This window comes from Crocodylus porosus, unplaced genomic scaffold, assembly GCF_001723895.1.
Source record: "Crocodylus porosus isolate Cpor-Errol unplaced genomic scaffold, CroPor_comp1, whole genome shotgun sequence".
Lineage (NCBI taxonomy): Eukaryota > Metazoa > Chordata > Crocodylia > Crocodylidae > Crocodylus > Crocodylus porosus.
Genome location: NW_017728931.1, coordinates 91,089,090 through 91,102,574, shown reverse-complemented (window position 1 = coordinate 91,102,574; position 13,485 = coordinate 91,089,090). Strand labels below are relative to the sequence as shown.

Sequence of the window (13,485 nt, the reverse complement as noted above, 5' to 3'; positions counted from 1 at the left end):
AACACATTTACTGTAACTAACATAGAACTCATGCAAATTTTATGTCAGTATCACCAATTTGATGCATTAAATAAATTATTTTGTTGAATGTTTCATAATTTATTCATCTCTTTGTTGAAATACTTCTGTCAGTATGGTGGAGACCTTGGATTATGTATACATAATGTATAACCTCAAGCTTTCCACTATTCTTTATTTGCTTTAGGGCTTCTGCTTCAGTGGGTAACAGGATAGTATGCTTCAAAAATGTAACTGTAGAATATAATACTGTAGAAATAAAAGTCTCATTTAAAGGAGACTTAAGAAAGTAAGCCCATTTGGGCCCAGTTTCTTAGCTCTTGGTCGAATATAGTGGTGGATGGCCTGAAAAGTAGCAGCTCAGTATTCCTGCAGGAAGCCATGGAAGACCAACTCTTGTAAGCGGAACCGAATCAGGGGCGGGCTATTATTTTGGGCGGAGGGCCGCCTACTGAGTTTTGGCAAGCTGTTGAGGGCCACATGGATAGTCCCGCCCCTTAACAGGTGCCCTGCCCCCTGTTCTCCATCTTGGGACCGGAAGTCCCACCCCCTAACCTCTGGACTTTGCCACCAGGCGTCCCTCCCCTTGCCCCTGGAAACACTCCTTTCAGCAAAGGTTTTTGTCATCTCAGAACCAGAAAAATACCAAATTATATTCTAAAAATCAAACATCTACAACATTCATTAATTTGATTTCAAAAAAATATTTTTGTCCTGATTTACATGTGTTTGTGTGGTGTACATAGAGGTGATTGCAGAATAGCTTAAAATGAAATCTTACTCTTGTATATTGTGCTGTGCAGCCTGGGGCCATGTGGTGCTAAAGCAGGCATGCAGGTGGAGCAGGCAGAGACTTCCGGTTGGGGGAGTAGAAGGGGGCTGGGGGAACACAACCTGATGGGCCTTGCTCTTGAGTTCTGCCAGCTTCCCAGAGGTCCTACTTCCCCTGGCTCCTGTCATCTTTGACAGGCAGCCAGGAGCAGATAAATATGCTGTTGTTTAAATATGAGTGAGCATTGAAGCTCTAATGTACAGCTGTGCCATTAACATTTTTGTAGTTAAGCATCAGCCAGGTGTTACAAACTTTTCTAAGATGCATAGCTCAATCATAAACGTTCCAGACCAAGCGTTAGTCATACTGGGCTCCTATACATGCGGGGAGCCTGATCTGACACGCTAGAGATTCAGCGCATTGTGGTAGACTCAATTAATTGATTAATCGAGTCTTCTGGAGCACGGAAATTGATGCGCTCCAGCAGCTTTCCGCACCATGTGTATCAGAATTCCTGGATCTCCCTGCGCTAAAAAATGGTGGCGGGGTGCTTTGAGAGAAACTTATTTGATGAGCTTCAGTTTAAAGTGTTGTGCTGCCATTTTGTCCTTTCAGGGATGCTGATGCATGTGATGCACAGGTGTTTTTAATTAGTATGGCTTGCTAATTGAAGTGCCCAGCACCTCATTCTAAGGCACATGTAAAAATGCCCACAATCTGTGGATATGTCTGGGAGGTGAGAGTCGGAATGGGAAAAAGAGCTTATCGTGTTTAAAATAAATAAAGGCAAAACTTTAGGTTCCACTGGTAAATTTTAAATGCTATTTTTTTTTCATTTAGAAGTAAAATGGTGAAGCCAAACTTGCCTCTCTGGTCACACTAGAAATGGTGTTAGTTTGATAACCTAGCAAGCCAAAATGAAGTTTTTTAGATTTTCCTCTTATTTCTTTTGTATAACTTTTAGCTAAATTAGCACAAGTATTTCCCAGGTAAGGGTCAGGATTTCATTAATAGGGCTGCTGAAGTACAATGGTAGCTGTGTGTGTTTAGGCTTCGAAGAAACTGCCATTTGCTATAGTTAGCCAGAGAGAGTTGGGGTTGCCTATGAATTTGCATACCTGATTCACAACAGACAGTTCTTTATTAGTATATGTCCTTTGTGCAGATATTAATCACTTTAAGAACTATGATCTTACATTTGTACTTTGGCATATGTAAATTTTTGTTTTACAGGTAGGCCCTATCTATGCTAGCTAGGTAAACTATCTTAACACCTTTCTAAGAAGAATTTTTTTTTTTTAAATACTTCCTAAAAAGAAGAAAATCATGTATGCTTTAATGATGCTGAAAATCTAATTAAACTGGGAAAGTACAGAAATTAAAATGTTTGGCTGCAGGTGAGTTGGTTAAATCTCAGCACATTTTATTAAGTACAAGTAGCAATATATGACTTACCTTTGAAATGCTTTTTAACAAATCCTATATGGTTTAGTTTGGTGTTGTTTAAAGCCTTTTAGAGAGAGCTTTGGAAAAATTGGAAATGGTTAGGTTAATAAATGTATGCCTGTAAACATTGCATATGTTGGCTAATACTAAAGACTTTCCTTTCTTTCATTTTGTTAGTGTATATATTTAGATAATATGTGTTTTGACTAAAGATTAATTGAGTTATAATAAGCTGACAAGCACTGAAAGTGAAATGAAAGGTCTGTCATTTCTATTGTGCACTGTCTTTTCAGGCAGCCAATATGAAGCTCACTTAGTTTTGTGTGGAAACTTGGCAGTACCAGGTACACAGTTGTTGAGGGATACTGCCTTACTTCCCCATCTCTTGCTTCCTACATTGATTCAATAGATTTTTAAACCAAAATATGCCTTTAAAAAACTTGTGAGAGGCATTTCTGTGTAACTTATGGTATTCTACTACCTGCCTACTATTCTTGATTGAAACATAGGACTAGAAGGAACCTCTCAGGCCATGAATTCTGGTTCTCTGCATTTGCAGGCAACTTTTTATCAAAAAAGGTCAACAATAATATCAACACTGGCCTCTCATTGCACACCACACTGACAAAGTACCCATGTTCCAGTGTTCAGAGGAAGGAAAAAAGAGATCCTACTGATCTCACCTAAGGGCAGATAGTTTTCCAATGCCATATCTGGCAGTTGGTATGACTAAGAGTGTATGAACAAGACCTACTGGCCTGCCACATATAAGGTTTCTCTGTATTGTTATGAGGAATAGAACACTCAGGCTAATCTCCTGTCTGCAGATGTGGCTAATGACCAGTGCTTCAGTAGTAGATAACAGAATCCCAATGCTAAATAGTGTATTCAAAGGAGGTGTAGGGGTTTGTTCTGGCCACAGCAGCTGAACCGCAGGAGCCAAGAAGCAAAGTATTATTAAACAAGCAAGCTAGAGAGACATCTGTTTTGTTTTCAGCCCCCTCTTGGGGATACCAAATACATGATGGTGCATATCATGTTATTATCATTACTTCTCCAGCCATACCCCTATCATGTCTTTTCCATAAATTTATCAAGCTCCATGTTAAAGCAATTCAGGTTCCTTGGCTATTTGCTCCTGAATTGTTTGGCCAACCATTCCAGAACCTCACTCCTCAAATGGCTTGAAACCCTCTTTTTATTTCCAGTCAATATTATTTGTAACTAGTTTGCATCCATTTGATCCTGTACCAATATTTTCCTTTTACTTAAATAGCTCTTCTCCTTTCCTGATGCTCACTTCCTGAATGTATTTATAAAGAGCGATCATGTCCCTTCTCAACCTTCATTCTGCTAAGCTAAACAAGCCAACCCTCTTAATCTCCTCTCATTCCCTTAATGATCCTAATAACCCTTCTCTGCACCTGTTCTTGTTTGAATTCATATGACTAAATGCCAGATTTCTTTATGCACAGTGCTTCCCTCTTCACAGCACTAAAAATGGAAAATAACCTAAAGCTATATCACAGGGTAGCTTTCTTTATCTTCTTCCTAGTATTTTGGCCTTTGTGAATTGTCTGAAGTAGGTCTAAGAAGTGGACAGTTTCTCTCTTGCATTCTGCAATAGGTTCAGAAGAGACTGATCTGTAGGCTCTCTGGAGTTCTGACATGAAAAATTTTACTTTCATGTGTAAACTTGAAGTTGAAAAATTACAAGGATGAGAGGATTGAACATGTGATATGACCTCTAATTAGAATGTATTTAGGCCCCAGTTTAATGCCTTTTGGCTAGGTACAGATTGTCAAAAAGCCTGAGCCTGAATCAATTCAATCATTGCAGGTTAGCCTAACTGCTTAGATTGACCCAATAAGCAAATGAACATTCACTTTTGATTCTGGAAATACAACCACATGCCTGCAGTGGCTCAGGCCAAAAGCTAGGGTGTGCTAGATGATGCCTCCCTGCTCAGCTAGATTACCATATGTATTTTAGAACTTATCAGACTTCTGACCCACAATAAAATAGTTGTTCCTAATCTTCTTTATGTAAATTAGGAAAACAAATCTAAAGCCATTCATAAGATTAAACTAAGTAGACCTATTAGAGAGAAATCTGTGTTAATCGGAAGTAGGGCAGGGTGGCACATTTATCTATGATCAGATGAATCATAGTATCTGATGAAGTAGATTGTAACTTGTGAAAGCTCATATCTCTCTGAATGAGTTAAGTCTAGAAGGTGTTGTCTTGCCCTGCCTTCTGCCTAGTACTATTAGGTTATCTTCTTTTCCAGCAAATATTTAGTGTCTGAGTTCAAATTATAGGGGTGTCAAATTCATCTGGTCCCATGGGAATGGAGCCAGACATGTAGGCCAGAACAGACCCACAGACCAACCCTGCCCACATACTGGAACTAGCACCTGTGGCCAATCTGGGACTGTACCTTATCTGGTGCCTGCAGCAGCTTATTCTGGGACCCATGCTGCATGCAGTGCTTGCCCTGGACCAGCCAGAGTAGGCACTGTTTAGTATGTGTCCTGGACTAGGTGCTACATGCTCTGAATACCAGTAACACATGTCTTGGAGCAGGTGCTACAGGTTCTGGGTCCAGCTTATGCAGGAGGGGAGAGGGGGTCCTGGACTGAACCATGCAGGTGCCGCATGCAGCTCGTGTCCTGGGGCCTGGACAGGGCCAAGTCAGTGTGCAGGTAGTGCATGGGTCAACTAGAGACTCTGGGGCAGTACCCAGGCCCAAGTGATGGGGTGCATATCTTTGACACCCTTGCTATAAGTGGTTGTCATCCATAAAGCACTGAAGGGCAGTTTTCATGAGAAGCCTGTCATTTGAACTCAGTGTGTTCTGAGTTCAAATGAAGGCTAAAAACACCAGGTGCATTTTATTTATCCCTTCAATGGTATAATTCATTGCATTGTTTAGTGAGAGATAAATCAAGATGGAGTTGATTGGGATCTTAGGAAAAAGAAAGGATTATGATAAGTAAACTGTAGCTGGTGATTTACTGCAATATACATATTAGTCTGCACATGTTGTTTAAAGGGAGATTTACTGAGCTGTAGGAGAGGGACCAATTTATATCCAACACCCTCCCCTTCATGTTCTAAATTACAGGAAGGAGTGTTGTTGATTATTTAATACATTTTTGGGTGTTTTAAAATGGAAAATGTTTTGGGGAAACTTAACTTGGAAGGTATAGTGTTGATCTTTTGCATTTCATGTGTCAGCACTGCAAATTCACGCAATGTTTTGTTGATGACAGAGATACTTTTCCATCAAAGTAATCAGGAGTCTAGAAGGAAGTGAGACAGAAAGTAGGCTGGAAATTAGGAAACTGAATTAAAATATCATACCTTGTCTGCTTACATTAATGTGAATGTTATAACTTGTGCCTAAGAGAACAGGAAATAAGTTAATTGGGAAGTTGCCCAAGTACACTCCAGGCAGAGTTTGGAATCTAATCTACAGGGGTATGGGTTGTAGCTGTGTTGATCTAAGCACGTAGGCAGACAAGGTTCTTTGGGTAAATCTGACATATTTTATTAGACGAACTAAGATAGTTGGAAAAATTCTTTTTTGCAAGTTTTCAGGTATAAATACACTTTCAGACTGCTCATAGCAGATGTTTATCTGATGCCCTGGGTTTGGGGCATGCAGAGGAGGCATGACTTAAAGGGATGTGGTTCTCAGTACAGCACAAAGACATGACCTAAATGTACTCAACTGCTCTGTTTTACGGTGCGAGAATGCTCTTGTGTTCTATATGAACCATAGCTTTAATCCTCCATCCCTCTCGAAGCCAGTCATACAGGCTGCTGATAGACATGAAAAACTAAAAGCCATGCTTTACCAGAAGAGGCAGCGTGTTAATTTGACCCGGCTCTGCAGCGTCTGTGTTGATCAGACTCTTCAGCAGGGCTTTATGGTACTTGTAACTGTTGCTGATTCAAGTAGCTGTTAGATAAAAGGGCCAAAAACCCCCGCTAATGCACCTGATCTATACAGATGTTGGACAAGCTGGGTCCTACTAACGTGATGCCTCTTCTGGACATGCTGTGGGCTCAACTCATCGGCATGCCAAATTTAAAGTAAAGCACCATTTTCTGGGGGGGGTTTATGTCTGTAAGCAGCCACTGTGCTAGATTTGTGATCACTAGTCCCTACTTGTTAACTTGGCATAGTATGGGCAATGTTCTCCTGGGCTTAGCCCACAGAGCAAATAAAAGTTACTTTAGCTCATGTAATGGAGATGTGGGATGGTGTGTGATTGGAAAATTCAAAACCTGCATTAGTTTTATCTGAGGTTTGGGAAAAGGGGTGGCAACAGCATGGGATGGATAGATGAAGATTGGAAGAAGTTCTGCACCACTGGCATTTGAAGAGGTCCCCTGATGGCTGCCAACCGTCCTTCTAGGAGTGCAGAAGTCAACTTTATTTGTTCTGTGTTGAAATTTTGCCTCTAGTTATGCTGGCAATAATGGATAAATGAAGTAGCATTCAGGGCTAAGCTGTTCCTACAGCTACTCTTAATTAATATCAAATAAGAGGAAAATTATTTTGTTCAGTGTTAAAATTTCATAAGTGATCTGTCTCCAGGATTATCTGTGTATGTAGACTAGGTTACATGGAGATAAAATATGTTAATAAATGTTATTAAAATATTGCATTAAAAGTTATTTCTTCCCCTTAAAAAGTTTGCTTAGAATGTATTTTTTTAAATGTTTCCATGAATGTCAGGGCACATGCTATAGGAATGCAGTAGTTGGGGCTCTAACATTTCCAAATAAACTTCTCTGTTTAAAGGGGTTTAATAACTTGCCCATAAAAATTTGCTTTGGGCAGTAATGTGGTATACAAGTCTGCCTGAAAGCTTGCACTTTATTTATTTAAAAAAATCAAAAGCTGTCTGTTTTTATACACTATTGAAATTTTCAACTGCCCAGAATAACCATTTAAATCTCTGAGTATGCCTGAGAAGCAGCTTTCTAATTCTTTTTCTTATAAGCATGATAATATAAACTTAGCCCCTATTTTAGCAGTGTATTCAAACATCCTTTAAAGACCATCCAGATAAATAATGCACTTTTAAAGCTTAGAAAATATGAAACTTCATATGGGACTGTATCTGGAAACACTGACAGTTTGTTAAATAGAATATCTGTTAAAATCACTTACATAACTTCTCATTTTTAATACATATCCGCACACATTCACATTGTATATTTAATTAGATCTCCTGCTTTCTCAGGCTGTTATTTTTTAAATTAAACTATCAGAAATAACAATGGATGTTACTACAGATGTCGTTTTTCAGTCTGTTATACACAGTAAATTTGAGGATTTGTCTAATGAGGATATTTTTCGTGTTCTTAAATCAGTATAAACCACTAGATTTGTTGTCAATGTGTAAAAAGTTTGCACTTGGGAGCCAAACTAGTGTAAATCATATCTGTATAATGGGTTTAGCTCTAGTGCACTAACCTCATTGTGATGGCAAAAGTACAGAACGCCCCTTCCCCCACTCCTCCAAGTAGAGAATTCTTTAATTAAATACTTATTGCCCACTACCTGTACAGGAAGAGGCTCTTTTTCCTACAGCAGTGTAAATTATCTGTTGCTATACTGTGGTAAATCAGAGCATAGCTTCTGCACTGATCTTTGCATGTCACATATTTAATATTGACCTAAAACAAGGAAGGATAAAAGTGATAAAATAAGCTATAGCTCCCTCAAATGCTGTTTTTTTCTGTTATCCTCTGGCTCTGTAATACTGATAAAAGGAAGCTGTTCACATATCTTCACTGCAAATCCTAACCTATGATGTTAGGATGTTTCTGATCTATATTTAGTGGTGGTAGTCGTTAACTTTCAGACTGAATTTGTGCCTGGTTTTTGGGCTCACATATGCTTTAACAGAACTTGGATGTAATCACTGTGTTTTGTTTATAACCCAGAATATATCCAAAGCCTGCCTAGTGGAAAGTTTAGTTTATAGTAATCTTGTAATCATTACAGTTGAAAACAAAATTATTTTAATAAATGCTGTATATGTCAATGCCACTTAGAGACCATTTAATATGACAGACATTCTAGGCATCTTACATATAAAGGACTATATCATTAGATGTTATGAACCAGCATGTGGCACTGAAATCAGGAAAAGTATTTTATACTAGGTGAAAATCTAGCGTTAAGTTTTGCCATTGACATTAATGGATATAGGCTCAAAGTCCAAAATGAGATTTAACACAGCAAGAGATTACAGTTATCAGAATACTTGAGACAAATGGCTTTGGGTATTGAGGTTACATCAGTGAAAGACTGTGAACTGTGTTTTATGTACTGTATTGAGTCCTATTTTAGTTTGTTTATATTTAATTAAACTTGGATAGTATCCATAATGAGGGCCAGCATGAATGGAAGTGAATTTGAAGAAAAAAAATAAAATGTGAAATGACCATATGACTGCAGTATATTTGAAAATACTGTATGTTCTCACATATGTTCCCATATATAATATGCACCCTTTCCCCCTAAATCATCCCCTTCTAAATTGGGGTGTGTTTATTAAGTGGGAAGGCTATCCCTGTGATTGCTGTGCAGCTGCCAAGGTGGCTGTCTCATCTCTGGCTTAGCAAGCTGAAGGGACAGAGCCCTGTGGTTAACCCTTTTAAAACACTGGATATTGGCTGAGCGCTATAGCTTGTGCTTGAAGCAGCAAGTAAGCTGCTGTTAGTGATATGATGAGAGTTGTGAGATGAAAACAACACTTTATTTACAGGAACTTGTATAAAGAACTACATACAGTAAAGAACTAATAGTCTTACTACTGCCTTTGCAAGAGTCTGGGGTCATAGCTTATATGACAGGCTAGGGACAGACATTCAAAAAGCCTGAGTCTGAATTGATTCAATCTTTGCAGATTAGTCTAACTTGGCTAGGCTGAACCAGTTTGTAACTGTACAGACATCCCTTCTGGACTGAAGTAATGCAGGCACATGCCTGCACTGGCTCAGGCTAGAAACTGGGGGGTGCTAGAACAGTGCTCCCTTCCCTTCTAAAGTACTGAGCTGCGGTGTGGGGGGGTGTGGCCAGGCCCCAGCAGGATTAGGGAGGGGTCAGCACTCCTCAGTGCTCCTCTGACTAGGTTTGGAGGTAGCAGGGAAGTTACACAGCCTTTGCTTACACGGTAGGGAGTTACACAGCATTTATCAGGCCATTAGCAAAACAAAAGCCTCTCTCATTAGTTCAAGCTCTTCTTAAACAACTTTTTCCAAGGAAGGAATGGAGGGACATTACCAGCTATCTGTCGATTATCTTCAAAAAGCCCTAAGTGGACACTGTCCTGTCTGCCTTTGTTCTATCTGCCTTACACAGACACCTCTCAGCATTAGCTAGCATACCACATGCTGGCTATGGTCCATGCTGTGGGAGAGAGGGGGGAAGGATCCCTGCATGATGGGGCAGGGAGAAGCCAGGCAGACCCTGCAAATCTTTGCTGGAGCTCCAGTCAGGGAGCAGAGAGGTGGGGCCAGCTCTGCTGTGGTGCAGAGCCCTGTCCAGGGCAGCAAAGCATCTGGGATGCTGGGGGTGTCTGGTTCATCTTAAACCAGGAAGGAGTCTGGGGCAGAAATTGCATAAACTGGTTTGAGCCAAATCAGTTAAGTCTGATACTACATTCAACAAAGTTTATTTCTATCTGGTTTCAGCCATTTTCAAACTGGTTTGTGTGCACTGAACATCTGTTCTGTTACAGGTTTAAACTAGTTTCTGATCACTTAAATTGGTTTATATGTAATGTCTGTCCCCAGCCAAAAAGCAGGTCCTCATGGAAATATGTTGTTCCTGGTTTGGCAGGAAGCTTTTGCTGCTTGAACCAAGACTGTTTCTTGGGATGCCCCACTTCCTGTATGCTCTATCACACAGTCGGCTGCAGCTCTGGGAAAATCTTTTTTTTCTATATTCTGCTTTCCAAAAACAAGGAGTGTTTTATTTGGGGCTATATTGTATGTGAGAAAATATGATATTCTACTACTTGGATATCTTTTTTGTTTATTTTGCCTAAATTGCCTATTAATTTAAAAGTTCCCTTTTTTCTTCTTAATGGAGGCATGATAAGTTGCCTTTTTAACCTATTTATGAACTTCTAAATTTCTTTAGTGTCTGTAAGAAGAATAAAGAAAAGTTATTAATTTTATGTTTCTGTTACTTTCAAAGGGACATCAGGGATGGCTTCAGAAGAAAAAGCTTCTATGCTTCTCATTATATAAGAGAGAGATCCCCACATAAGAGGGACTCTCCTTTCTTCAGGGAATCGCCTGTGAACCGAAGAGATTCTCCACACAGCAGATCTGGGTCCAGTGTCAGCAGTAGGAGCTACTCCCCTGAAAGAAGCAAAGTCTATCCTTTCCACCAGTCCCAGCATAGCAGAAGTATGTCATCTTTACATAAAAGAAATATTTCTTCTCAGCAAGGTAATGCTGGATTAATGATGAAAACTGATTAGTGAGGTGAAATTGATTCCTTTATATAGGATCTTTCTCTTTATATTTTTTCCTTCTAGAATGAGGACACTAGAATTTTTATTGCAACAATATGTTGCTGCTGCTTTGCCATTGTGTTGCACAGCATTCTTGTGCTTCCCTTATGTATATTTGCTAATGTCTCTTGTGGGACTGCACAAGTGTTTGTTTTTTCACTAACAATACTAGGCTGGTTGTAGGCATCTCAGCTTTCATGGCTTTTCCATGTACAGCATATTTTCCATTAGCATCAAGTGCTTCTGTTGCTTCTTCCTGATGGTATTTTATTGGATCCCAATACAAGCAACTTTGCCATCAGCAGTACTTGTTGAAGATTTCTCCTTGTTTCTCCTTGTGACCAGGAAGAAAAGAGGAAAAAATAGGGGTGAACCATATACAAAGTATGTTATTTTTTAAATTTTAAAACAGTGAGATTATTTCTTAGAACTTTGTTAGTGTAATGTTTGTCCTTTAATTGTTCTTTACATTTCATCACATTTTGAGTCTTCAAATCTTGCTTCCCTCAAAGCAATGCAAAATCTTCCATCTAAAGCTAGATCATCCAATTTATGGCCTGATTTTCAAAGGTCAGAGAGGTGTTCCTTATCTGTTTAAAATGTTCTAAAGCTCCGTAAATAGTAAGCTTGCAAATCTCAATAGAGTAGAATCCATGTTTTCTTTCAAACTTTATTGCTTCCATTGTTTCTATAAATTATGTGGGTGTATACAGACATCTTTCCACAAATACTTTCTAATGAAACTGCACAAACTCTTTTGTCTGCTTTTTGTTTCTTCTCCTGATTACCTCATCCAGATTCTTATTACCTGATCTTTATTTTAGGTGTTTTGGGATGCTAATCCCAAGGAATTTAATTAACTAAGGAATTACTTCATCCACCACTGAAATACAGACCATTTCTGAAGGAGGCTATAAAATTTGTAGGAAAACCCCAGAGCATTCTATAAGTTTAGGCAGATTTATTTGAACTTTGTCAGTATTTTGGAATAGCCACTTGTAATGATGTCTAATGCTGTCAGGCTAAATAGAAATTACAGAAAAATGCTGCATATTTTGAGACGTACTTTTCCAATTTATACAAAAATGCTGCATCCTTTTGTAATGTTCATTAATATACAATCAAATTGTATACCATAGTGTTGTCTCATTAAAATAGAAGTAACAAATTAGCCTGGTATGTAGTTCTGTAGTGCAGAAACTATTAGCCATAGTGAGATATCCACGCTTAAACCTGGATATAACGCCCTACACTAGTTTACACTCGATTACTCTATTTAAAATGGCTTGTGTCTTGAAAAATGTTATTTGTAAATATGCTTATTTTGGTAATTGAATTTTAAAATGGGTTACTTGATGAGTGAACAGGGTTTAAATACTGTTGTTCAGAACAGTGTTCGAATATAATTTGATAGGAAAACCTTGCTTTGGAGAAATATGATGAAAGATCATGTCCTGTTAATACTTTAAAAAGAAAGATAAAGGACCAGATCCTGTTGAGGGCTCAGGTAAATACCCAAAACAAAATGGCCAAACAGCAGTAGCTATATGAGGCTTACCCTGTTATGGGAGCATTGTGGGAAGCAAAAAGCTGTTCCACAGAAACTTGGTTATGTGAGCCAGGATATATGGTTCACCCACATATGTATACATAATCATGACATCTGCATATAGTTCTTTATTCCTGCCAAACAAGTTCCAATTCCATTGTTTTTCTTGGATACTTGCTGTCTACTAGCATCACAGTTTATGATCTGGAAAATCTATGCTACTAAATTTTGTAATTGGTTTTATAAATGGTACTCCCCAAAACGTTGTTCCTTCCATTCCTTTGAATGAAAGACCAGGACCTGCTGCTTATATCTGTAGTAACCAGGAGACACAGCTTGTGAGGGGCCCTGACATGGAGGAAGAGTTAATACACTAACTTCTCCTTCCTCCAGAGCATATAAAGAATGACCAAGCACACTAACTATTGTAGTTAGCTTCCTTGGGGAGATAGGCCTGAGTCTGTGCATGTATGGCTTTGCTGCTGACCCCGGACTACCACAAAGTAATAAGTTCTATCCTATTGCTTCTTCTGGCACCCCAACACCCAGCAGGCATACAGATGGTCAGACATGGAAAAGCTACTCTTGGACTTGTGGTTACAATAGTAACTTCTATTTGTACTGTTGTACCTTTGCTGACTTCAACATTCAGAATAAAATCTTAATACTACAAAGGATCTCTCCTGTCATTTGGATTCCATGTGGCTGTATCCCATGCCTGCTAAGCTTGTCCTTCTGAAGTTTTCTTTTAGGTTCTGCGATCAGTGATCAGAGAAAGTGTTAGATTGAAAAGCTGTAGAATTCCTTGTTTCACTTGTTACTCAGTTTTGTTACAGCAGTATAAAATTATATTGGCCTACCAACTCAAAACAATATAGTCTTCTAATGAAAAGCTGGAAATGAGAGAAAATATGCCTTCTTAAGTATATTATACTTACAAAATTCTGCCATCCATTGGTTCATCAAGCAGGTTATTTTATTTTTGATAAATTAAAGGAATATCACTAGATTATTGTCATCAGAGGGTGAGAAAATATTTTTCATTAACGGGCTACAGAATCTTCATTTACAGTTTTACAAGGCCAATGAATATGTATGTAGTGCAAAACTTTAACATTCTATTACTTTTTTTTTTTTTTTTTTTTTA

At 38.7% G+C, this 13,485-nt stretch overlaps 1 protein-coding gene across 5 annotated transcripts in view; it reads left to right on the top strand.

Moving 5' to 3' along the window:
- The window catches only part of PPHLN1 (periphilin 1), a 118,424-nt gene that overhangs the window by 41,493 nt on the left and 63,446 nt on the right, over positions 1-13,485 (top strand). For 3 of the 5 annotated variants that reach the window (XM_019543364.1, XM_019543366.1, XM_019543362.1), the window contains one exon: positions 10,468-10,724. In XM_019543364.1, coding sequence (XP_019398909.1) covers positions 10,468-10,724 — 257 coding nt within the window. The remainder of the gene's footprint in view (positions 1-10,467; positions 10,725-13,485) is intronic. The other 2 variants (XM_019543367.1, XM_019543363.1) reach the window with 1 other exon arrangement.